The sequence below is a fragment of the Plectropomus leopardus genome, chromosome 4 (assembly GCF_008729295.1).
Source record: "Plectropomus leopardus isolate mb chromosome 4, YSFRI_Pleo_2.0, whole genome shotgun sequence".
NCBI classification, from domain to species: domain Eukaryota; kingdom Metazoa; phylum Chordata; class Actinopteri; order Perciformes; family Serranidae; genus Plectropomus; species Plectropomus leopardus.
The window spans coordinates 18,586,169-18,612,703 of record NC_056466.1 but is presented as its reverse complement, the minus strand read 5'-3'; the positions used below and the strand labels follow the sequence as shown (position 1 = coordinate 18,612,703).

Genomic DNA, 26,535 nt, shown 5'->3' with positions numbered 1-26,535 from the left:
CTGATCATTTACTCTTCTTCATCTTTGTGTTCTAGGACCGATTGTATTTTGTCATGGAGTATATAAATGGAGGAGACCTTATGTACCAGATCCAACAAGTCGGCAAGTTCAAGGAGCCTCATGCTGTGTGAGTACACACACGCAACCCTGTATTAGACACATGTACGGACACAGACAGAAGCTGTGCAGCTCGTGCAGAGATTGCGCTGTAAGGCCACTCCAAAGTCACTTCTTTAAACTGCATTTGGATTTCTTTTAAAGACATGGGAAGAAGGCAATGAGCAACAAAGGAAGAAATTACCCCAGAATTAGCAAGAAATTAGTAAAAAGTATGAGAAAATGTCCTGAAAATAAGTAAACAATAAAAAAAAGAAAGTTTAAAAAAAATTCTTAAAAATTATAAGAATTCTGCAACATAATTTTAAATATGCAGTTATGATAATTATAAATATATTTTTTTCCCTGGCTTTTCAATTTGCAATCTGTGGAACATTTCTTACCATGTTGCTAATTGCCATTTTTGAAAGAAATCGCATCAATTTGCACAAGACTCAAAGGTTTAAATACAGCAGCATCATGCTGCCATCATTGATTTTAGACGGCATGCCATCATCCCAGAAGCAAAAGGCATGACAGGTAACACAACAGCGTCAGCCACTACTGTGACATAAAATATATGCGCCAGCAGTTACTTTATAAGCAATAACAGTGTTATAACATGGCAATAACAATCATTTACCTTCAGTTATATGACAGCTGATCTTGTCCTCTGCTCGGAGGGTAAGGAGCTCCTGAAACTCCTTTGTCCCAATTTGTAGCCTTTTTTGACTACTGGTCTTCTTTGAGTTAGTTGCTAACTGCTATCAGCTGCTTTTTAAATCTAGTGGGTCGCACACATATACATTCTTTTATTACATTACATATATATATATACATATATATATATATATATATATATACACACACACACACACACACACACACACATACACACACTTTTGTTTGTAAAAATGTCACACACCATTGCATACATGATCCCAGAAAATATTTTTTTCATGATGTATATGCTATTCATATTAATATAGATGCACAAATGTGGTTAGAAACTTGTGTTTGTTTGTGTTTTAGGTTCTATGCTGCAGAGATTGCCATCGGACTCTTCTTCCTTCACTCCAAAGGCATCGTGTATCGGTGAGTCTGTCTGTGAATCAGCTGGAGCCTGCATGTGCAGTGTACAATCAGAATACAGGCATGATAAAACCTTTGTGTTTGTTGTGTGTGTTTTGTTTTCAGGGATCTGAAGCTGGACAACGTGATGCTTGACGCTGAAGGCCATATAAAGATAGCTGATTTTGGCATGTGCAAAGAGAACATGTATGATGGAGTAACCACAAAGACTTTCTGTGGAACACCAGACTACATCGCTCCAGAAGTGTGTTTACGTCCTGTGATGCAGTCGATTGGGGCTTTTTCTGCTTGCTTTTCTTTTACATCTTCTGATTTGTAAAGACGACTCACGACTCTACCGTTGTTTCTTTATAGATCATAGCTTATCAGCCTTATGGGAAGTCTGTGGACTGGTGGGCCTTTGGAGTCCTGCTCTATGAAATGCTTGCTGGACAGGTGTGTATGCAATCACTGCAGTTACTGTTTTTTTAAAAGTTGAGACCCAGTGATGAGAAAAATGATGACATATCTTTGTGCCCATCCAGCCGCCTTTTGACGGGGAGGATGAAGATGAGCTGTTCCAGTCGATCATGGAGCATCACGTCTCTTACCCTAAATCCATGTCCAAAGAAGCTGTTGCTATCTGCAAGGGGGTGAGGGCTCATACTTGAATGCACCTAAAAAAAGAAACTCTGTCCTAAAGTTGCTCCTAAACCCTCTTCATATCCAGTCTGAACACTGTCTGAGACGTCAGATTTAGGACTCTTATAGTGGAGTCGACATTACATTGCGACATTTACTTGGTCACTGCTTGAAAAAGAGCGAGCTCAGTAAAAGCTGTAAGAGGAGCTTAAGTGCACGCACCTTTCTCTGTTTTTTGCTTGTACTTTGTGTGGGTCCAGCACCTTTCTCGACATTTTATGGATGTGCGCATTTTCTATCCTTTTTTTCCAAACTTGTAGTCATAAAATCTAATGCTGACTCAAGTTACATCATTTGAGGCAATTTATGACTTTGCAAAGCTCCTTTTCCCCTAACAGTTACAACTTTGTGAATCCTACGATAAGGAATGATGTGCCGTACTCTCCATATGAGTGGGGTTGAATTGGTTTGGTTTAGGCAGGAGGAGTGAGTTATTTTAGGGTAAGATACAGGATAAGTCAATCAGAGGCTGAATAAGCCAGCCATTCCTTCACCATCCTGGGATACACAAATTTGTCTCCACATCACTTGTAAGCAGGCCATTGGTTGTGATAAGATGGCTGCAGTTGCTGTAGCTTTTTATACATTTACTGAAAACTGCAATGCAAAAAAAATTTAGGAAGGTAAGAGATTTATCATTTTTTGGGTAATTCAGTGAATGCAGTTTATTCTCTTTATTTCTGCTTTAACAAAGTTTACCTGCTTGTTTGTTTACCTTTATTGTGATTTCATGCAGTGAGGGATGACCAGTGTGTAGGGATTGGCCACACTTTGCACACTTTCCACACACATGTTCAAACTTATTTTGTATGTGTGTGTGTGATTTTAGCTGATGACAAAGCACCCAGGTAAGCGTCTGGGCTGCGGCCCAGAGGGGGAGAGAGACATCAAGGAGCACGCCTTCTTCCGCTATATAGACTGGGAAAAACTGGAGAATAAAGAGGTCCAACCGCCTTTCAAACCGAAAGCTGTGAGTATATCTCACACACACACACACACACACACACGTTCTTGTCAGCTGTTGAATATTACCTGAAATTAGCCAGTAAGGAAGGAGATAACTTACTTAGTGAAGGTAAGTTATAAATTAGATTGATCATCCTCTGAACCCAACCATCACCTGCCATTGGTCACTATTCTGACAAATGCCGAGCTGAGATTTGTTAGTGTAGTCACCAATGATGAAGCTGAGATGTCACCGGCTCACATACGGACCAATGGAAATCCACAGTTTCGGCTGTGAGTGATTTGATTGGTTGATGCCATGTTTTAGTTGTATTTCTCTTTTTTCTCTTTGTTGTTGTCCTTTTTTTCCTCTCATTCCTCATCAAACTCACTCCATCCCCTCCATCTCTCTCTCTTTCTCTCCACCTCTCTCCTCTCCTCTCCACGGCAGTGTGGGCGTGATGCGGAGAACTTTGATCACTTTTTCACGCGCCACGCCCCTGTGCTGACCCCCCCAGATCAGGAGCTAATAGCCAACCTGGACCAGGAAGAATTCCAAGGCTTCTCATTTGTTAACCCTGAGTACCCTCACACAACTCACTGACCATGCCACACATCACTGGGCTGCACTAGTAATCCCCCAACACCTCGGAAACATACATTAAAAAAAAACAAACAAAAAAATCACCATGATGTCATATCCAGGCTGTATTCAGCAGGATGAAACGTTAAAGGATGATTCAACATTTTGTGGATACGCTTTTTTAGTCGAGCAGCGAAATGTGCATAAAATACAGAGTTGGAGCCAGTAGGGGATTCGTGTAGCTTAGCATAAAGACTGGAAGCAGGGGGGACAGCTAGCGTGGCACACTCCATTTAAAAGAAAAAAAAAAACAAAAACAGGAATGTAATAATTTGTGTTTAAGCAACACGTTTTTATCCCAACTCCTCACCTGTTGCTGCGTTGTCAGTGTACTTCTGCATTTACGTATTACGAGTTAGGTATCCTTCTGCGTCTGCCAGTGCTTATGTTTAGGCAACAAAAGTTGTACGTACGCACATACTGGCACTGATGCTTAGGTTCAGGGGAAGGAGATACATGATACGGTGGACAAAAAAATCCCATCACGTTCACAGGGGGGAGCAAACAACGGACTCCCGCATGAAAGTCTGTTGTTTATTGGAGCCATCCACCTCCACTTCCATCCTCCTTACAGGTATAATTCGTACCTCACAACTGAATGTTGTTATACTACGTCAAGATGATGTTAGCATGAGACGTTTGAAGGATTTTGTATTTTGGTTATTTATCAACACAACTTAAAACCAGCAAAATTGCAGCGTCATCTGTTTTCAGAATTGTCAGATTGACGCTGGCGTACGGCTAACGTGAGTCTGGAGGATGGGCAGTGGTCACTATGTTTCTGGATGCTAACCCATCAGTGTTGCCAGTCAGCAAAGCCAACAGAAAATAAAAACAAAGGCAAGATATTTACATTACAAAACTAGGGGTCGACCAATATTGTTTTTTCAGGGCTGATACCGATTATTAGTACTTAATAAGACCAATAACTGAGATTTGGAACCAATATGCATTCATAATAAAAATGAAAATACTTTTGGCAAAATTTAGAATTTGGAATACAACAAACTCCAACACAAAACTTTGTTTGAATGCCTTTAGCAAGTATTTAAGCAAAACTAAAACTTTTTACATCATATACAGCAAGCTCCCTGCAACTTTTTGCATAGAGCTTTGAAGTGAGGAGCTAAAGCTCACTGAGTCAGTGGCACGAAGGACTGAAGGGAAAGGCCTCTTGTATTTCATGTCATTTTGCATGTACTTTTTCTTTTAAAAATGCACTGGTTAGTTACAGGTTAATAAGTGTTGGGCAACTGAAAGCAAATTTAGCAGAGACTGACCACCATAGTTCTGCTAGTTGTTTTTTTGAGGAGAGCCAGGCTGGTTGTTTACCTCACCACCTTCCAGTCTTCATGCTAAGCTAAGCTCAGCGCCCCCTGGCTCCAGCTCTGCACCTGATGTACAGAAACAAGGGTGATATCGCTCCTCTCATGAAACTCTGAAGAGGAATCAAATATTTCCCTTAAAAAACTATTTCTCTAAATAACGTTCAGATGGAGATGCAGACAGGTGCTCAACAATCAGGAGAAATAATTCATGTGTCAAATTGCCAGTAGGAGACGAGTCTTTGTTTCCAGCCGAGACACTGTTGTCAGTTTACCGTGTCGTCATGTGACACTCGCTGATCTCATATCAGCTCTACTGGCTGTATTTCTATCTTTAGTGCAGAGATGTTGCTCACTCCCTGAATGCCGCCCAGCTGCTCGCACCAGCAGGTTCATGTCGGGGGTCCGACCTCAGGGCCGACTTGAACCTGCTCTGTCTCTGTGTCACCCTCCCTGTGATTGCATATTGACGACCTATCATTAATATTGATGAGTGTACTATGATCACATATTGGTAATATTCATACAGTGTAAGTGAAAACTGACCAATTGCTTTGCTATGATTGTTCAATCAGTTTCCTAATGTTTACTTTATTTTGTCTATAGGACCAAATACTTCTACAATTTCTGTTCAGTGTTGTGGTGAGCTTAAACTTTTTGCTGATTTAATTTCTAAGGATAGAAGTCTTCATATGCAGTCAGCAAGAGTGTAAGTCTGCGTCAAGTTAGTGATTATTGACTGAAATCTCGTCACTTTTCTCCTCAGTCTTCACTGAAAACCTTCACCCCATTACACTGTGTTTTTAATGACATATCTCTTAGCTCGTAAACAACCATTTTGGGGAGAATTTCACATATGACGAGTCTTGTGAAGCTGGTAGTTTGTTAGGATGTCCAAAAGTGCCAAATTAGGGTTCAGAATCACGAGGATGTGAAAAAATATTGTCCTCAACAACTGTGATGAAGGGCAGCCATCTTGTGCCATTTTTGCAGTACATGTATAATTATTAGAATATGCATTATAGCTTATCTGTTCTCAGACAATACAACACCCTCGGAAAGTCATTTTCATATATAAAATGAATGAGTTTCATTTTGAGGCAGATTGTATTATCTTTTTGTAACTGTGTAACGATGCAGGGTTTTAACAATGTGTCAAATCTTGTTCTTTGAGCTCGTATCAAAAAAGGGAGGCGGCATCACATTGACATCACAGATACGCGAACGTGCTTGCTGATAAAGACAACTGTTTCTGTCAGGCAAAAAAGAGAGCGCTTATTGTGATGACGGTGACGAATCAATGGTGACATAACGAGAGATATGATGGAGATAAAAATATAAATATATATATTTGGAGTTCTATATCGGAGAGATATTTGGATAAATAGTTCTGGATGAGAGAGATGCTTCTGTGGATTGTGTTATTGTCTTGTATGACTGGAAACTGATTATAATATACTCACTGGTGCCTACCAGCCTACTTCTGCTGTGTCTGCCTTCTCACTGCTGCAGCACCCAACACTTCGAAACAAAAAAGTTCAGCATTTTGTGGACGCACTCTACGTTTATTTGAGTCTGAGTTTGATGAGAAGATTAGTTCAGCTTTCATATCTGGAAGCTAATCTAGAGCCAGGAGAGAACTAACATGTTAGGTCTTGTTTATTTAATTTGTACAAAGACCGAAGTATAACTAGGGCATCAGGGTCTGTAATCCAGCTTTTAGCTGCCAAATCATGTGGATCTATGTTAATTATTATTACTAGTTTGTCCAAATACTGATTCTTGGCATTATGATTAAATTTCTCCCAGTAGGATCCTTTTTTATGCCTCCGCACCGACGATAGCCGAGGCCAGAGGCATCATATTTTACATCTGTCCTTCCGTCAGGCCAGTCTTTTGAACGTGATAGCTCAGGAACGCCTTGAGGGAATTTCTTCAAATTTAGCAGAAAAAACATCCACTGTTTAGAGTTTAGTGGTCAAAGGTCAAGGTCCCTGTGACCATGTCTATCTCATATTTGTGAAGGCAATATCTCAAGAAAACCTTGAGGGATTTCTTTTGAATTTTGCAAATGTTCACTTGGACTTAAGGATTAACTGGATTTGTGATCATAGGTTAAAGGTCCAGGTCACTGTGACCGTGCATCCGTCTTATTTTTGTAAATGCATTATTAATGCATTGTCTCATGGCACAAATGTTCGAGTAGACTGATTAGATTTTGGTGGTCAAGGTCACACTGACCTTGCATTTGTATCATTCTTGCGAAAGTGATATCTCAAGACCACTTGAGTTTCCTTTAATATTGCACGTTTGGTTTCTAGTTTTCGGATGAATCATAGCTTTCATCACAGGATGATGTTTGCTCCATTGTCATGAAGTAAGACTTACTTATAAATAAATTAATACTCAATACATGTTAATAAAGTAATGCCCCATATTTTATTTTTGCATAATGCCCTATATTTTATCATATTGTAACCGTTTAATTATAGTGTCAATCTTTCATTAGTTGAGACTTTATTATAGCGCGTTATAAACCATTTTTTAATTGCTATGTTCTGCTCATAAAAGCTCCATAGGAGGGTTAGAAGACATATAATCCACACAACAAACACACACTAGAGAGATCAAATCTGCAGCGTCACACCTGCCTCACACCTAAAACTGAGCTGGTTTAGTGGTGAGTTCTTGGACCAGTGGTAGAGGCGGCAAAGTTTCCAGCCTCTCCTCATTTCAGCTGGAAGCCCTGTGATGAGACAAAAGGCAGAGGTAGGAAACTATATGCTCTGTGTGTGTGTGCGTGTGTGTGTGTGTTTGTGTGTGTGTTTGTGTGATACATGTGTTTTGCCTGGGGCTCACTGCTTCACTTCCCTTGTGTTAAATCCTTTCCGGTTGTGGTTTGGTCTGCAGCCGGTCTGTTTTATCGATCCTTGTCTGTCCTGTACTGGAACTGTACTTTTCCTCTCTCTGGCTTTGGAAGTTTGTCTTGGATCTTTCTGCATCTGTGCTGTTGAAATGTTCCAGTGGGTCTCTTCTCCATCTTTGACTATGTTTCTGGGTTCTGTCAGCAGGGTGTGTTTTTTTTTTTTTTCTTCATCGACTTGCTCCCCCGAGTCCTGTATGGATCAGTGGTGTGTTTTGCTAAGTCTAGACTCCCTGTGGTGCCACTGTTTACACATGATCAGAGGTGTGGACTAGACTGTACACTTCACAATACCAAAAAGCACATGTGACTCATGGCTTTGCTAAAACTTAGAGAACAGATTCACATTTTTTCAACTCTGTCTCAAAACAGTAAGTTGTGTGTAACTGTAGAAATGTGCCGGTGCTGCCATGATTATTATTTTAGAAGTACTGGGGTGAGGATACCAAATTCTTTCAGGCAACTAACCCATCACATATTTTTTTCTGATTATTTAATTTTCTGATTATTATTTTCCACATTTCACATTCACTTAATGAACTATCCATTAAGTGATCCCTTTATAGAGCACTTCCAGTGGATGTGCAAAGGAACAAAATTAACAGTCCTCAAAACTTTGTTTGCTAAAAGCTAATATAAGGTGTCAGCAGTCATTAAACAGAAGTGATTATCTTTCAAAGGTGCAGGGTCTGTATTATTTTAGATTTTTAGTCTAACATAAAACAATCATTAAATTAAGTGATGGGTCAGTTGCATGGGGGGAAATTACGTCCCCTGATCTCTAAAATCCTGTGGACTGTCCTGCATGCAAGAGTCAAAAAACAAACAAAAAAAAATAACACAGCAAGATATTTTGCTGTTTTGCTCGTAAGTATGGGAAAGCTTTTTTTAAAGTGATAAATACACATTTTAAATGGCATTAAATCAAATTACTTTTGTAAATGTACTATAGTACCTCTTTAGATTTAAAATGCAATAAATCGGGTGGCCTTGACTTATTTGTAGTTTGCACAACAAAGACTTTGTCCCACCTCTGCAGATGATAAAAATGTGTCTCCGTGTGCTGAAACTATTAAACCTCCCTCGCTTCCTTCTCTACCCTCCATCTTTGTGCTTCTATGGGAGAGCTGTCCTTCTTGGTCGTTGTCACCTTCTTTCTAATCTAATTTTTAAAAGCGCTGTTCACATTCACTCAAGCTTTGTTCCCCAACATGTCTCTGTCTCCTGTTTTTTCTCTGTGTGGCAGAAATCTCGCCGTGACGTCGGCAACTTTGACAAGGAGTTCACCAAGATGGCAGTGGAGCTGACGCCCACAGACAAGCTCTTTATTATGAATCTGGACCAGAACGAGTTTCAAGGATTCTCCTACACCAACCCCGAATTCATCATACAAGTCTGAGGAGTTCCTGTTGGTTCAGATGCAGCCCAGTCAAGACTTTAGTCCACCAGTACAGCCCCAGTTACATCCATGGAGGACTCACCCAGCATCTCATTGCGCCACCACTGAAGTTAAAACGTCTCATCTACACACATCTCCGACCCACACCAGCATCTAAACTGAACAACAATCAGAAACCACCACACTGGCTTTAGCTGCTGGTCGGTCACAGTGGGACTGAGTTTGACCAGTGACCACGTGATCACAGGCCAGTTTCCAGAAAACTCCAGGCATGTGTAGTATTCACACGACCTCGTGGTGAGCAGGTCAATACAAAGAGTCATAGTGAATGTGTAACTATGTGTATGTGCTCTTATTGATCAACAGCAGTGTGTGTTTGTTTACTTGATTTTTCTCCTCTTGTAGGCCTGTAAAAGTTGCATCATGAACATTCCATGATCAATATTTCATGTATGTGCTCTCACACACACACACACACACACACACACATTTACTTAGGTGACTTTTGGGGAAATGACAGACTTACATTCATTTCCCAGAGATGTACTCTTACCTAAGTGACAACCTCCAGGACTGAAAAATGAAGCAAATGTTGAAGTGCCAAAAACTGCAGTTTGTTGAATGACCACTTGAGGCTGGCTCCAAAACAGAGGAAATCTCCATGGACCCCCATTTTAAAATGCCCAACTTTACAGCAGAGAGAAACTGTGTACGTGCTTGACAGTTTATCTCTGCGATGCAATACAAGAAAAAATCGTCTGCATTTTATTTTATTTTTTTACAAAAATAACAAAGTAAAAAAGTAAAACATTTTTATATGTGTCATATTACAATTCTACTTAGTGCAGCATTTTTTTTCATAACCAAGTAAACAAACTAAAATGTGTCTTTAGATTTAGCTCTCAGATCCACTTAGTGCAGCTTTGTAATAAAAGCACAGAACACCATAAATGAATAATATAATCACAGTTCCACTGCAAAGTAATGTTATAGCTTAACTTTAACATTCCCAGTCACAACAAATAAAAATCAGTCTTAGTTCTGCTTGTTATAGCAATATAGTAAAACTAGCTCACCAAAAAGGAACAACTAAAATTCAGTTCCTCTTACAGTGACAGTGGGATGGCCGTGTAAGTTGAACATGAAAAAAAAGGTCATTTTCTAATTATTGGAGTAGCAGCAATTCAATAAAACCTGAATATCTGCCAGAAATTGTGCTCTCTGTGTCTGACACCTGTTCGAGGGGTGGATGTAAACAAAGGATTGGGCAGGGCACGTGCTCAAAATAAGTAATCCCAGTAAATTAAAAAATGTGTTGATAAGGCCCGATACTGATCCTTCTGATCCGATCTCTACTGTTTACATTTCACTAAGGCTTAAAGTTACGCATAATTAAGGGCGGTCCACTTTGAGTGGCAGGCTGTGTGCCAACAGTGTTCTCAGCTTCTCAGTCAGATTGACCCACTAACCCATAAGGTGGTCACTTCTGGCTCCAAAAAAACAAGATGGTGACAGCTGAAATGCTGAACTCTTCCAAAACAGGGGGTCACAAACCAATAGGTGACATCACAGCAGCTATGTCCAATCAGTTGACATAACCCTTATCTGACCCCAAAAATTCTCATTTTACAAAGTTTAAACACAATTTTTATCTCCAGTCTTGAGTCTGGTGCGTGTCTCCAAAGGTAACTCTAACACACACACACACACACACACACACACACACACACACACCTGTGCAGGCTGCGGTTTGGAGGGTATGAAGGTTTTTAAAGCTCCTGATTTATAACCTCGTGTCTAAGTTAGTCCTAAACTTAGTCTCAAGCACGTATTGTCTTCCGAATTGATGCAAAAAAAAAAAAAACAAAAAAAGAGAAATCCCCCTCAAATGCCTGTTTGGCAGCGATATTTAAAAATGTCTCTGTCTTTTTCTCTTGCTTAATCTCTCTCTTTTCTCTTTTCTCTATGGCACTGTACGCAGTGGGTTAGTGCTGTGTAGGCCTATACCGTCTTTGTGGTGCAGCTCCTCTATGCATGCCATATTTGTTGGTACAGTAGTTCCCATAAGATTTGCGTTTTACATCACGGAGGTAGAAAAAAAAAAACTGGTGTGAATTTATTGATGCAAGTCAGTTTTGAAATATCCATGCTCAAATTTTAGTTTCCACTCCAAATGCTGTGTACGCCTTCTCTAATAATGTCAAAATATGCTACAGAGAAATATGAGATTTTGTGAAATGAACATATAAAGTAGATGTAATAATTCTGTATGACTTGTATTTCAGTGTATGTGTAAATAGGAATGGGACCTAGAGCTAGAAGTGGTTTTCATGTTGTAATACGCTTGTATACTATTCTTCACAGCCCCGTCTCCCTCTCTCTCTGCTCTCTGTCCCTGCCAGCACTCAGCCGTCACTTTTTACTTTTTCCCATTTTTATATCTCCCCTTTCTCCTCCTCTTCCTCACCTGTTCCCCAGCTCACATTCACATAGGTACAATTTAAAGAGGAAAGGAACTGGGAAATGAGATAAGTGAAGATAAGAGGGAGAGGGGGAACGAGGGGAGAATAAAGTGTTTACTATGCAAAAGGCAGGAGAAGGAGAAGAAGAAGAGGAGGATGAGGAGAAAAAGGCAACTTTTATAAAGCAACCTGAGGAAATTGTGTAACAGGACAGTATACATGTGTTGCATGCGCTGTCTTTACCTGCGCGTGACAGACACTTACAGTATGACCTACATTAAAGTGAATTATCATAATATCATTTCAGTAACTCTGGCTCTTGTGTTTTACTCAGCTGAATCATACATTTTTTTACATAAAGAATGATGCAGTGATTGTCTGCACCCGGTGTTTGGTAACTCTGTAAAAACAGACTTTTACAATAATGTCAGAGCAGGAACTTCATCCTTGCATGCATGCAATCAGAAAAAAAGCTACAAGTTAACAATTTGCATTAAATATCAAATTTATTAAAGTAAGGGTAATCTTTTACCCCTTGAAACCCCTTGAGTAACATCACAAAAAACAAGGCTCAAAATTAACAGGGAATTAGTAAAACGTTATACGAAAATTACCTGTAAGGTAATGGCTGGGAAAAAAGTGTTAAAAATGTTAATGTAATTAACTTTAAATATAAAGTATAATTTTAACTAAATAATGATTTTCTAATTATTTTGTAATGTTCTTCTCTCTCTGTCTCTGTCTTTTTCTGTATTTAAAAAACACCTTTCCTTTCCATTTTCTTGTCAGCTTTTCCTAATTTCTTGCAATTTTTGGGACATCTCTCGCCTTTTTCTACTCACATTTTCAAAAGAAGTCAAACCAATTTGCTCGGTTTTAAAGGTTTAAACGCTTGTGAACGTGACAAGAAATGGATGTTGATCCAGGTTCAGAGAGTTAAATAGGTTACACATGCTAAAAAATGACTTTCTTGTGACACTTTAGTTCGGCCTGCAGATTTTAGGCTGCACACTTGTACTTTATCAGGCAAAAACAAATCTCATCTCTGTCAGATCAGCAGAGAGATCAGCAGAATGTTTCTAAAAAAAACTTTCAAGGTTTAAAGTTGCTTGTGTTATGAAGACAAATCTCTGAAATGTTTGGTAATACTGTCACATTTGGCTCTGCTCACAGAAAGATTGGAAACTGCTCTTGAGTATAGTTGCAACTAATTTTGTCTATATTTAAGTCCTTTTGTCTTTGTTGGATAGGACTCGAAGAGTGACAGGAAATGAGGGGTGGAATCAAACCCAGGCTTCTGCGGTTAGGACACAGCCTTTGTTCCTGGTAGAGCTAATGGATTTATATATTTATATTTTCTTGATCATTATTGTAAATAATAAAGTTTTTATGAAAGGTTTCCTCTGCAGAGTGTCAGAGTATATAGTAATTTAGTAAAACAGGTTCTCGTGTTTTAAAGACAAGTTTAACATGTGGAAACACGTGGAAACCTGATATAATTTAGGGTATTAGATGCAGCCTGAGAGGAACACTGTGAACATGAATCAAGGCTGTGAAAAGTCAAACTTTTAAAAAAAAAAAATTTGGGGGGAAAAAAACATAATTTAGTTGTGTTTATTTACAAATATTTCTCCTCAAGATATGAAAGAACTGACCATAGAAAGGTATAGAAATATTGATAATTGAATGTAAAGGCTCATTGTTGATGCTGGACATGGTAGTTTAATTTTTTTGTCATTTTGTAATAACATGACAATACAAAGAGATTGTACTTTTGGTACTATTTGGTACTGGGTAAATGCATCACATTAATTTAAATGTATTTATTTACTTTTTTGTATTCCGATATTAATATGAAAAGCATGCTAACTGTTTTAATTTTAATTAATTATTTCATATATGTGTATTTAAATAGGGAAAATGACAGCTGCACTGTGCCGCTGTCCATGGTGCTGAACTGAATCCGGCTACAGGTTGCCCTCCTGACCATAACGCACGCACGCACACGGGGGCGGGATCATGTCGACTTTGTGCCAAACAGAGTTGAGCTACAACAAACTCGATGGTGTCCAGGGGAGCTAATGCTGCTGTTTTCTCCCAACAACTGTTTTTTAAAATCCAGGATTTGGGGGCTTTTTCACTTCTCGGCCTGTTTTTCCACTGTCATCCTTCAGTTACTGACAAAACATGGAAACATCCCAGCTGAATGAACCAGGTCGTGTGTAAGTAGCGTAGAGGAAAAGCGTCCCATCCTGAAACCTGCACAGAAAACAGCGCAGGGTGCAGAAGATGTGCACTGAATTTAAATTTCCCTCAGCCGGCTGGATCCACACAAAGAAAAGACACCGGGGGAAAGTTTTCAACAGTTTCTAAACCCCGCTGCTCCCCGTCCGCTGCAGGACTCCTCGGTGTGGAGGAGGAGGAAGAGGAGGCTGGGCCGACATGAGGCTGTGTAACCGGGGAGTGATGATGCTGCTGACCACAGCGGGGGCTTTCTGCGCCTTCAGCCTCATGACCATCGCCGTGGGCACGGACTACTGGCTGTACTCCCGCGGGATGTGCCGCTCCAAGAGCCAGAACGACAACGAGACCGTCCGCAAGAACGAGGAGGTGCTGACCCACTCCGGTCTGTGGAGGACCTGCTGTACCGAGGGTGAGAAATACACTCGAGCTTCACCATCATATACTATATTACTACAGCAAGGAATTAAAACTTCTAACGAAACTTTTAAAATACAGCAATATTGTTGTTATGTATGAAAAAAATCAATCAATATATCAGCTCAAGTACACAAACTGACAAACTGATACTTAAAATAATCTTGGAAACCGCTTACCTTAAAAAAAGGAAAATAAATACAAATATTAAGGTACTTTATTTCTCATTGTCAAAATTCTTATTGTCAAAACTCAAAATTGAGCTGTATTCACTTAATTTTTTTAAGTTGTAGCAACTTAAAATGACACGTGAAATTACCTTGTTCTTTCTAAGTGTGTACAACTTCTGTAAACCAGGTTAGTCTGGCTTAACTTGATCATAACAAATAGGATTTCTTCAATGATAAAGTTTGGAGATCTGCGAGATCTGTTTTCTTAACATATTTAAGAAAATACAAATATAACTGTCTAGTTTGCAACTGGTAGAATACAGAGTAAACTTGGTTCATTGAACTTACTGAAATGTAGGAATATTGATTTGACTAAACGTGTAATTTCTAAGTTGCAACAACTTCACAAAATTGAGTCATTATAACAAAAGTTTAAGTAAACTTAACATTAGATAGATATAAAGTAAACATTAGAACTAATTATATTTACTCACATTTTTGAAGGCAATCTGTTTTTTGAAATAAAATCAACTTGTCTGATTTTAGAGAATAAGAAGCTTTGCAGAGGAATAAAAAGTCACAGCAAAACTTTTAAATTATATCAATATTGTTGTTGTATTTTTTTTTAAAACCAATCAATATGTCAGATCAAGTAGGGTGAAGTCAGATCATTTGTGACATCAGGTGAAGTGGGTCACCACCAGTCACCAAACATGCTATTGCACTGTCAATACAGCTGTGCTTTACCTGAAACATTTTGATTGGTTTGAGCTGATAAGTGGGCTATGAGCAGAGCAGAGTAAAAGAAAAAAACACTGATCCTAGAACTTTCAGGGAAAACCATGTGGCATGTTGGTTTTCTATTTTGGTAATAAGAGTACTGAAGCCAAAATATGAAGTGTATAACAAAAACAATGTTTTTCAGATATTACATTTGATTAAATGTTTGACCGGGAATGGGTTTTAAGTGAGTACTTAACATATTCTGGTAAATTTGGACAAAACATAAAGCTAAAATGGGACATTTTTCTAAAGTGAAACCTGCATGTTTTTAGGCAACTAGGTGCCTTCAAATCATTACTTATGCTATTGTTTGCCACCCTGTGATAATACATTTTTGTCACTGAAAAAAAAAATTAAAATGCAAAAATGAGTCCATCTCAGCCACAATAGTCCAGAATTGGTCATCATAGTTACACACGTGTGCGTCTGTTGTAGATGATATGGCACTAAGGAAACAGGCAGTGAGAGAACAAGGAAAAGTTAGCAAAAAATTTGGACAATCTCTTTTTATGAATAGTTAGGTTTATGATTTCATGAATTAATGACTGAATTGAAATTGATTAAACCATTTAGGAAACAAAAGAGGACAGTACAATTTTACCTGAACATGTAGGTCCACAGTTTCTCATAGCACTCAAGGAATATCATCAGAGTTTTTAGGTGTTTTTTTTTTTGTAATCTGCCAAAAAGGGAGATTATAAAGAACCCTATATGTAAATGCAAGATCTACTGCATTTGCATATCTGATAATTAATAGAAAGTTCAGTAGAAGTCAATACAAAATACAGTAATCTTATAATAGCTTACAATTGTTATTTTTTATCCCAGGAGAACATTTTATCATCACAGCATCACAAAGTTTAGAATATTGCAGAACTACCTACAGACTAAAAAAATATTGGTAAACATCATTTTTAGCACCCCATGGTGGATGAAATGTTTTTTATTTTAGTAAAGAATAAGAAGAAAAATAGAGGATAAAGTGGAAAGTGTAGCCTAAATTTTTAGTTAGAGAGCAAGTAAAACAGATTACCTTAATACCTTTTCAAATTATTAATGCTTCAAGAGTGCAAATAATCTTCTGTACCATAAAATAAAATACTTTCAGGGGACAAATAGAGACATAAAACTATAATAACAGCAGAGATCTTGAGGAGGCGTTTGCTCCACAATTTTTGAACCAAAACAGAAATGCAATTCATTAACCAGCCTTTGAGCTGTCAGTTAAAATACTTTATCTCTTTATGCCTAATAATGAAAACATGTTTTGTTATAGTTTTTTGTGAAAATTTGCTCTCCCACAGCACATCCCATATTTTACTTTAGATGGGTTTGATTCAGATTGATGCTAACATCTCGGGGAGGGAGAGGAGAGTTTGAGTCTTGGATATATTATGGATAGAAATTACATTTTTAATTATTTATTGCTTTTTAATAGCACCTCTCCTTCTCTTATCCTATGTCCTCTGTTTGCTAATTTTCTGACTTAAATGGAAATGTTCGACTCCTGCTCCTTCCCTCTGCTGCTCCCCCTCTAAGCTTCAAAATGTTTTAATGGAAAGGTAGGCAGAGGAAATCAATGCTTCAGCTGTCCTGTGTGTGTGTGTATGTGTGTATGTGTGTATGTGTGTGTGTGTGTGTGAGAGAGAGAGAGAGAGAGAGAGAGACTTCATCACAAAAAGCCAAAAAACACAGCCAACTGAAACTCTCTGGGCATTATGTGCAATAAATGATTAAAGGAGGAGGTGGCAGTGTTGATTTGCTTAGGGTTATACGTGACAACAATGATAACTAATGACGTGACAGATATAACATAGACATAGATGGAAAATAAAAATACACCTGGACAGACCAGGCTAGTGTATGGTTTTGTGCTCTCATTAACCCTTTGAAACCTGAGCAAATTGATTTGATTTCTTTCAAAAACTTGCAATAAAATTACCTGAAAACATAAAAAAGATATTGAAAAAACAAGAAAACCACCTCAACAAAGTGCTAAAAATAATAAAAATATATTCTTTTCTTTTTTGTATAACATAATTGTTAATATATAATTTAGAAAATTATACGTATATTTTTCTGGACATCCCAGCTAATTTCCAGATCATTTTCTTATCACCTTTTACTAATTTAAAATTTCTTACCAACTTGCTCATTAGGTTTTTTTCCCTGTGTTTTTGGAAGAAATCAAACCCATTTGCTGAGGTTTCAGAGGTTTAAATGTTAGTAAAGGGCACTCGAATGCAACATAAAAAAACTGATGTCAATTCAGCAGGTGTTAAAGAGTTAAACACTTCACTACAGAGGGACATTTTTAGTGGAGCCTCTCTGTGTTATTTTCATGTTAAGTTACAACCAAATTGTCCTCCAAAGTAGTTTGAATAAAGACTAATGACACTAAGTTGGCGGACAAACACGCTGCATAATACAAGTCTTCAGAAAATGTCTGTTCTCATTAAGAGAGGGAAAATATGCAAAACATGTTACCTCATCTCTCTTTGTATCTGACAATAATTTGAATAAATGCTCTCTCAGTGGCTTTTCTCTCTGACCCGATCACCACGACCGAGTTACTGAATGAGTTTTGTTTCGGTAACCATGGCAACTGAGTCCCATCATCAATACTGGTCAATCAGTGCAGCACATAGGGACACATTTATCAATATATCTCTGCGTGTGTGAATGTTGAAAGGCACTGCTGCTGGGCCAGAGGTTACTGAGAGCAGGACACGTGTGCAGCTGATATTTAAATCTTTAGCGGATCAAAGTTCACGTTAAAAACGTATATCAGGCCTGTGATAGTGATCATTCCCACCAGTCATGTTTGCCAATGACTGGTGGGACTATACTGTGTTATATTTTATGTTTTGTATTCTTGCCCACATGTAGTGCCAGGAGATATTCTCTGAGCTGTGCGGTGTTTTAATATGCTGAATACTCGACAGCATGAAGGACACTGAAAACACTTGAAATGGCAGCTAGTCTGGACTGCATCAGTGTTATTAAATTTTTTCATTTTTCTGTGTTTGACCTCTCCTCGTCTCTGAAGATGTTGTAAAGACACCGTAACGATCCAAACACCGTGTTTGGCAACATTTGCAGCCTTAACTAATCAAATATGGCAGCTCGGTAGAATATCAAGTAGAATATCTGCTCTTCAGTCAAACTGTTGATAGAAGTGATCCCCAAATAAAGTCCCAAAATAAAAACATAAGGGCCCTAAGATGAGTTAGAGGATGAGATAGGGAAAAATATATAATATTTTGGTTACAAATGTTGTGTTGTTTTAATCGCTTTTGTCATTTTTTCTAAATTATTCTTGTGAATTAGTGAATACTCTGACTACTTCAGGCCTTTAAAAATCACCCACATTTAAAACAATCTGTGAAAGATCATCAGTCTTTGGTTAAACTTCTCGAAACTTGTGTCTACAATTTTCAGCGCCTTGTTTTGTTTTTTACTTATCTTTTTTTTGCTTATTTTCTGCTAATTTCCTTCTAACTTTTTTTGGAAGTTAGAAGGAATTCTTGGAATATGTCTTGCTATGTTGCTCATTTCCTTCTTACCATGTTTTTGAGAGAGATCAAACCAATTTCATTTTAGTTCCAGGTTTCAAAGGGCTAAATATGTAGGATCCCTAGTTACTATGAATTATTTTTCTTAATCTGCACAAAAAGTCAGTCTGGCACGAGTGAGATGAGAAAAAAAATGGAAAGGGAGAGACACTTCAAGGCATTTCGGTGAAGGGAAATAGGATCCTAGTACCATTTTGAATCTTAACAGTAGAATAGGTGTCTGTTCTATGCCCGTAGTCCACCATGAAGTTTCAGTTTCGGCCCTCTAAGAGAAAAAGTTTTAGGAACCCTGAGAGTATAACAGAATATTATTTCCCACAAATTCTCTGGGCTCGAGTCTGATATCTGAGTGTGCCTCATATCCAAAGCAAAATATCTCTATTGAGCTTGGAGCTGAATTGTAAAAAAAGGCAACAAAAAAAAAAATCAATACAGTACATCCCATCAGATGGTTAGCATCACATTTATCATTATGCAAGTCACTGTTAGAGAGCATGTACAGTTTAGTGGGTCAAAGACGCTGTGACTTCTGTAAAACATGCAGTTTGCATATCATGTTATGAAATGATACAGAATCAGAGTCATTAAATGGATGTAATATGCTTCTTTTGCTTTATTTTTTGCAGGGACATTTCGGGGCGTTTGCAAAGACATTGATCACTTTGCTGAGGATGCCGACTATGAGCAGGATGCTGCCGAGTATTTACTAAGTGGGTAACAAATACACATGTAACTGTGAGATCCAACAACTATAATGGAAGTCTGTTACCGTAACACTTCAGTTAATAGGCGTCAATTCGTCAAAATGTATAGCCAAACCTGTCCAGTAAAAGAGAGTGGGCATTCAGTTGGGACTAGGCTTTTATTTGAAGTTTTATGGTATTTCCCATCTTTTGTGTGAAAGGAAATTAAAGCCTGGCCCATATAGATGCCTGTCCCAAATATAAGACCACTGAGTTCAGTGATTTAAGCAAAGAAGCTAACTACTGATAGCTCCAGCAGGTATCCAAAACCCAGTTTTATACATCCAAAGAACTTCCATAAAAATAAACTGCATGGCAACTAGACTGGGCCTCTAAAGGGGACTGGATGTCTAATTGGGACTAAGTTTTTATTTGAAGTTTTACAACATATATACCCTGTTTCTCTTCCCTCCTCAGGAGCAGTACGAGCCTCCAGCCTCTTCCCCATCCTCAGTGTGGGATTATTATTTCTTGGAGGAGTGTGTGTTGCTGCCAGCGAGTTCTACAAGTCCCGTTACAACGTCATCCTCAGCGCGGGTATACTCTTTGTCTCTGCAGGTCAGAATCACACACCAATTTGATGTCAATACACAGCTTCACAGTATTATCATCCCTCTGACTCTCTCCATCTCTGTAAACTCTTCCAGGTCTCAGTAACATTATTGGCATCATCGTGTACATATCAGCCAACTCAGGTGACCCCAGCCAGAGCGACAACAAGAAGAGCTACTCCTACGGCTGGTCTTTTTATTTTGGAGCTTTGTCCTTCGTGCTGGCTGAGATGGTTGGCGTCCTTGCAGTGCACGTGTTCATAGAAAAACACAGACAGCTTCGTACTAAGGGCCGACCATCCCTCATTAAGCCGCCCATCTCCCGCAACTCATCTTACTACCGCAACCGCTACTACCATAACCGCAGCCGCCGGTACAGCTACAGGAGCAACCACAGCGGAGGGGACTCGACCTCACACTCCTTTCGAGCCTCCTTGGTGCGAGACAGAGAGCCGTCCCTCTCGGCCGAATCCAAAGTCATGGCAGGTTTGCCAACACCAGTGACAGTGGGCTCAGAGTTCATGCTCTACACCTTAACCTCGCCTCTCAAGGACGGTAAGATTGACATGGCTGTGGATGACTTAACGACTGCAGCTGCTCACAACAACACAGAGATGCTGCCTGGAAACTGTGCTGCCAACAGAAGGACCACGCCTGTGTGAGAGGAGAGGCAGTGAAAGTGAGGATGTATGAAGATTAAACACAAGAGGAACTTCTGTAAGACGAGAACATTAAATGAAAGGAAGTCCTCTCACTTTCTTGGTTAAGGAAGAGAGAATACTTTGGAGACTGGAATGGGGCTGCAACAACTTGCCTGTCAGAAAATAGTGAACAAATTTCCCCTAGCCCAAGGTAATGTCTCCAAATTGCTTGTTTTGTCTGACCAGCAATCCAAAGCCCAAAGATATTTACTGTGATTTAACACAAAGAAATGAAGCAAACCTTGTGTTTGAGAAGCAAGAATCAGAGAATGATTGGCATTTGGCTTGAAAAATGCATATTTTTGTGCTTTTTGTTTGCCATTCTCTTATGTCATCACAGTAGCTGTGTCTGCAGTGTGTCTGTAGAGTGTGTGTGAATGAATGTGTTTAGTAATAGGAACGTGTTTATGAGACAGACAGTCAGCGAGCGACAGAGTGGAGGAGCTGTTCATCAGATTAAGAAACTATTAATTAAGCCCCTTTTACTCTGCCTTTGCAAGGCGGGAGTTTCCAACACATTCTCATCCCAATTTGTCACTTTGCAGTGCGCTTCTGCGTCTACATTTTATGTTTTAGATGTCCTTCAACACATGCCTACCAATGCCAAAATGTCAGCCAACACATATGCTTGCATGGATGGTCAGGTTTAGGCAACAAGGGCACTGATGGTTAGAATTATGGTAAAGAGGCACATGGCAGAGTGTAGAAAAAAAATCACATCCGGACAGGAAGCGGACACCAGTCTCACTCCATGTATAATATTGTTACCCATAGCATTTCAATCTGACACCATCTTACCGTGTTCCATTAGGATGCAGCAGGTGCCGCCCTGCCACCTGCCGCCTGCCAGCATATAATTATATAGTGAACAGTTCTGTCCAGCCCCATTCTCATGTAATGTCGAACGGCGTTTCACGTGAATGTGAAAGGTGGCTTTTGGCGTTGCAATCTTATGCCAAGAGCACTGTCAAAAAGGTTGTATTTTAAGAGTTCGGAATGAGAACGGGCTGGAGTTTCACACTGTTATGCCACCTAGTGGTTCTGCATAAAACCTACAATCGCAGAATGGGGGGACAGAGTTTTCTCGCCTTGAAAGCAGAAAAAGCAGAAGTGGAAGTAGTAACAGCACTGAAACAATGTTTAAACAGAGACAGTCAGCAGGACAAGATCATTGGCGGCATGGGTGTGACATTTTGATGATGTGTTATGCTTATGATGCACCGTGGGAGATTAAAATAGCAGCTAACAAATCCACAAATTAGGAAAACAATCATGTCTGGTAACTCCTTACCCTCTGAGCAAAGGACAAGATCAGCCACTATAAAACAGAGATGATAAATTATTGTTATTGTCCTGTTAATGTCATACAGTAGTTATTGTTTCTAAAGCGCTGCCGACGTATATGTTTTATGTCACACTAGAGGCCGAAGCTGTTGTGTTACATGTCATGCCTCTTTTGATTCTGTGATGCTGACACGCAATCTAAAATCCCATACTGGAGAGGCATTATGCAGCCTTTCTTTGTTCCGTGTAATAATGCAAAGACAGCATAATCAAGGACTTCATAACAGCCCTATAGCAAGATTTCTGTATAAAGGGGCTATATAATACACGAAACACACACATACAAACAAACAAACAAACATGAATGACAACTAAATACGTCCTGCTCCTGTCCTCGTTTTTGTGGACCTAAGCTTAAAATTGAAACCCCATTAAAAGCATTAGACCTCTGTATCTGTCTCTCACTGTGTCTGTTCTTGTGTATTGCATAAGCAAGTGAGCATAAGTGTAACAAAAGGTTCTGCCCTCATTATGTCACCCAGTCTCTGTTTACATCCAATAAAGCTTATGAATTAACACAAAATGTGCTTTGGAAAGAAAGCAGCGCGGTTCAAGGTGTAGTGTTGTTGCTTTTGTACTGCACAGGGCACATCGCACATCTGTTTGAGGGAAAATATTCAAGTATCTGTCCTTGCATAAGTGGGCAGAGAAGCAAATTTCCAAAAGTGAACTACAAACATAAAAACAAACAAGTTAGCAACCCCCCCCCCCCCCCCCCAGTCCTCTTGTCTTTTGTGTATGAACGTGCATCAGTCCGTTGTTAGAGATGATAACAGAACAAACAGCTTAACAGACCTACAGCAGAACAGCAGGCAGACTGATGTGTTACCATGGCAGCAGCAGCATCATTCAGGCGAACATTCAAGGCAGTTTTGATAAATATGCTTTCAGAGCCGTCATCTTTCGACCACACAAGAAAATCTGCACCATTGCACAAACTACAGCTGCCATATCTGTACTGTACAATCCAGCACACGGTTTTCATCAAACATTTTAAATGGGTTCACATGCGTTTACTATTTCACAGTGTGTATTAGCCACACTTGGAAAGTTTTCTTTCTCTGTATGATAAAAAGTTATTGATTTTGCTCTTATTTCAGTACATGCTAAAATCCCAATGGGACTCAATGTGATGCAACCAAAGAGACTGGAGTCTTATTCCAGCACATTGGACTGCTAAGTGCCACTACCTCAGAAGTCTTTGCTTTTTTATACTTTAAAGTTCCTGAGCATACCACAGGAGGGAGCTCAGTACCACCAGTGGTACACATACCACAGTTTAAGCACTACTGGTACAGACCCGTCACATAAAGTACACCAGTAATGAGTCCTTAAATCTGGAAATCTGTGTTCTGCACCTCCGTGCTGAACACGTCTTCACAGCTTCATAGTGGTGGTAACATGACCATACAGTACTTTTACTTAACCTAGTAATAGCTAGAACTTATTTTCTGCAATGATCCAAAATTCAATGGAAAAATCCCCTAGGCTTTTTGATGAGGGAACCATTACCGTCCAAGTTGGCCTACAGAAAAATGTCATCCCTGGGGCACCCTGTTGCATGCACTCATTTGATACACTGCAGTACAATGCCCCATGGATGACATTTTTGCTTATGACTTAGTAAGTCATAATTGTGATTTTCTGTTGTGACCAAACAAGTCATTACTCAGCAACAGTAGGCCTATATGGTAGTTCCCATACCATATGTAAAAACTACCTTAGTTTTTGGCACACCTGTTTAAAACATCAACATTTATTTCCTTTTCCACAGTTTCTATAGGCTACACTTATGCCCTCTTTACACCTGATATTAACATGTGAACAGCAATGTGTCTTGGCTGTCCACTTGTGTCCATCCAGTACTGCTGGGACAGCTTCTTCGATTCGATTTGTATGGATTATTAAACAAATTTGCCACCATTATGTTTATTATTTTTTACTGTTATGTTTGTTTAATATCATTATTCCTGTCTTCTGTTTAGTGCTAGGCAGGTAGTATACAGTGGGTTGTCAAAGCTTTTGATATTGTACATTTGATCCTTTGAAAATAGATTAGTATAACTTTGACCTAATTTTTTTAACTTAGACTTTAATTAAGACTTTCTGTAACGCCCACACCAGACATGATAACATCATCATATCTACAACAGATGACATGGCAATGGTATAAACTACCCAACTTTCTGTTCCACCGAAGCAGAGAGTACATATACTTTTAATTCCTCTTTGACAGTGTCTGGGTACCACAGGAATAACACACCTTTTACTGAGTAATCTTTCTCATATGTACTTGAACTTTGGTCTGTAGAAAGGCCACTGATTATGCAATCCCTTTCATGTCAAAATCCTGGCAGCAGTGGGATTCGAACCCACGCCCCCGAAGAGACTGGAGCCTTAATCCAGCGCCTTGGACCGCTCGGCCATGCTACCACTGACATTGATGTTTAGACAGCTCCTTGGATTTCATTTATATGGATTATTAAACAAATTTGCCATTATTATGTTTATTGTTATTTACTATTATTAGCTGGGCAGGTAGTGTACAGTGGGTTTGTCAGAGCTTTTTCACTGAAAACAGCTGCCAGCTGTGTCTGGAAATAGTATTGATGAAAGCAATATGATCGTACCTAAAAAGGGTTATAAGGCTGTGACTCCAAAACAACGAGCTAAAAGACTATATGATGCTAACTGTGGTGAATGGCAGAGAGGGGTCATGATTTTCTGGACGTTTGTCTGTATGGACATCTATGATATTGTACATTCTGTAAAACCAACATTAGAAACGATAACATCATCAGACAAACTACCCAACTTTCTATTCCACAGAAGCAGAGAGTAGACCTTCACTTTATTCCTCCTTGCAACGCCTTGATTCCACAGGAATTAAGCACACTTTATTACGTATTCTTCATTATATGTGCTTAAACGTTGTTTTGTACAATTTACACTAACTATGCAATCTCTTTCATTGGTATATTCATGTCAAAATCCTGGCAGCAGTGGGATTCGAACCCACGCCCCCGAAGAGACTGGAGCCTTAATCCAGCGCCTTGGACCGCTCGGCCATGCTACCACTGATGTTGATGTTTAGACAGCTCCTTGGATTTCATTTATATGGATTATTAAACAAATTTGCCATTATTATGTTTATTGTTATTTACTATTATTAGCTGGGCAGGTAGTGTACAGTGGGTCTGTCAGTTGATGAAAGTTGTTGTTGATGAAAGCAATATGATCGTACCAAAAAAAAGGTTATAAGGCTGTGGCGCCAAAACAACGAGCTAAAAGACTATATGATGCTAACTGAGGTGAATGGCAGAGAGGGGTCATGATTCTGTGGGGGTTTGTCTGTATGGACATCTATGATATTGTACATTTCATCCTTTGAAAAATAGATAAGTGCAGCTTTTTTAATTTAGGCTTTAATTGTGATTTTCTGTAATACCCACACTAGACATGATAACATCATCATATCTACTACAGACAACACAGTGATGGTATAAACTACCCAACTATCTGTTCCACCGAAGCAGAGAGTACATATACTTTTAATTCCTCTTTGACAGTGTCTGGGTATCACAGGAATAACAGACCTTTTACTGAGTAATCTTTCTCATGTGTACTTGAACATTGTTCTGTAGAAAGTACTCTGCAAACTCTTTCAGAGATATATTCCTGTCAAAATCCTGGCAGCAGTGGGATTCGAACCCACGCCCCCGAAGAGACTGGAGCCTTAATCCAGCGCCTTGGACCGCTCGGCCATGCTACCACTGACATTGAAATCTAGACAGCTCCTTGGATATCATTTATATGGATTATTAAACATTATTATGGACATCTATGATATTGTACATTTGATCCTTTGAAAAATAGATGAGTGCAGCTTTTTTAAGTTAGGCTTTAATTATGATTTTCTGTAATAGCCACATTACAAATGATAACATCATCATATAAACTACCCAACTTTCTATTCCACAGAAGCAGAGAGTAGATCTTCACTTTCAAAGTCAATTCCTCCTTGATGGTGTCTTGATTCCACAGGAATTCAGAACACTTTATTGCGTATTCTTCATCGTATGTGCTTAAACGTTGTTTTGTACAATTTACACTAACTATACAATCTCTTTCATTGGTATATTCATGTCAAAATCCTGGCAGCAGTGGGATTCGAACCCACGCCCCCGAAGAGACTGGAGCCTTAATCCAGCGCCTTGGACCGCTCGGCCATGCTACCTGTAAAACAATCTTTTGATGATTTTGTGTGAACGCCACACCAGACATGACAAAACTTTCACATTCACTATAGATGACGTTGCAATGATTTAAACTACCACATTTCCTATTTCACAGAAGCAGTAGATCTACATTGAACTCCTCCACGAGGATGTCCGGTTGCCACAGCAACAAGGTAAGCGTTATGTAGTGATCTCTTTCTTATGTA

At 39.1% G+C, this 26,535-nt stretch overlaps 2 protein-coding genes and 4 non-coding genes across 6 annotated transcripts in view; 2 read left to right on the top strand and 4 right to left on the bottom strand.

The window, feature by feature from the left end:
* LOC121941709 (protein kinase C beta type-like) overlaps positions 1-3,464 on the top strand; it is a 74,501-nt gene extending 71,037 nt beyond the window's left edge. Inside the window, exons 11-17 of the mRNA XM_042484561.1 lie at positions 36-127; positions 1,129-1,191; positions 1,294-1,432; positions 1,543-1,623; positions 1,713-1,820; positions 2,699-2,839; positions 3,266-3,464. Of these exons, the coding sequence (XP_042340495.1) occupies positions 36-127; positions 1,129-1,191; positions 1,294-1,432; positions 1,543-1,623; positions 1,713-1,820; positions 2,699-2,839; positions 3,266-3,418 (777 nt within the window). The 3' untranslated portion in view covers positions 3,419-3,464. The remainder of the gene's footprint in view (positions 1-35; positions 128-1,128; positions 1,192-1,293; positions 1,433-1,542; positions 1,624-1,712; positions 1,821-2,698; positions 2,840-3,265) is intronic.
* Positions 3,465-14,008: 10,544 nt separating this feature from the next.
* LOC121942457 (voltage-dependent calcium channel gamma-3 subunit) lies at positions 14,009-20,941 on the top strand. Its single transcript, XM_042485672.1, has 4 exons — positions 14,009-14,219; positions 19,379-19,462; positions 19,913-20,053; positions 20,143-20,941. The coding sequence occupies exons 1-4, from the start codon at positions 14,009-14,011 to the stop codon at positions 20,706-20,708; spliced, it is 1,002 nt and encodes a 333-aa protein (XP_042341606.1). The 3' UTR covers positions 20,709-20,941.
* Positions 20,942-24,442: 3,501 nt separating this feature from the next.
* Positions 24,443-24,524, bottom strand: trnal-aag. Its single transcript has one exon. It is a non-coding gene; the product is annotated as a tRNA-Leu (tRNA).
* Positions 24,525-25,085: 561 nt separating this feature from the next.
* On the bottom strand, positions 25,086-25,167 carry trnal-aag. The gene has a single exon. It is a non-coding gene; the product is annotated as a tRNA-Leu (tRNA).
* A 614-nt stretch (positions 25,168-25,781) lies between these two features.
* trnal-aag lies at positions 25,782-25,863 on the bottom strand. The gene has a single exon. It is a non-coding gene; the product is annotated as a tRNA-Leu (tRNA).
* A 383-nt stretch (positions 25,864-26,246) lies between these two features.
* On the bottom strand, positions 26,247-26,328 carry trnal-aag. The gene has a single exon. It is a non-coding gene; the product is annotated as a tRNA-Leu (tRNA).
* Between the last annotated feature and the right edge of the window lie 207 nt (positions 26,329-26,535).

Excerpts from the sequence above, each read along its gene's own strand:
- LOC121942457 (XM_042485672.1), top strand. The coding sequence starts at position 14,009 with ATGAGGCTGTGTAACCGGGGAGTGATGATGCTGCTGACCACAGCGGGG. Across the intron at positions 14,220-19,378 it reads GAGGACCTGCTGTACCGAGG|GGACATTTCGGGGCGTTTGC; the intron begins GTGAGAAATACA and ends TATTTTTTGCAG. Across the intron at positions 19,463-19,912 it reads TGCTGCCGAGTATTTACTAA|GAGCAGTACGAGCCTCCAGC; the intron begins GTGGGTAACAAA and ends TTCCCTCCTCAG.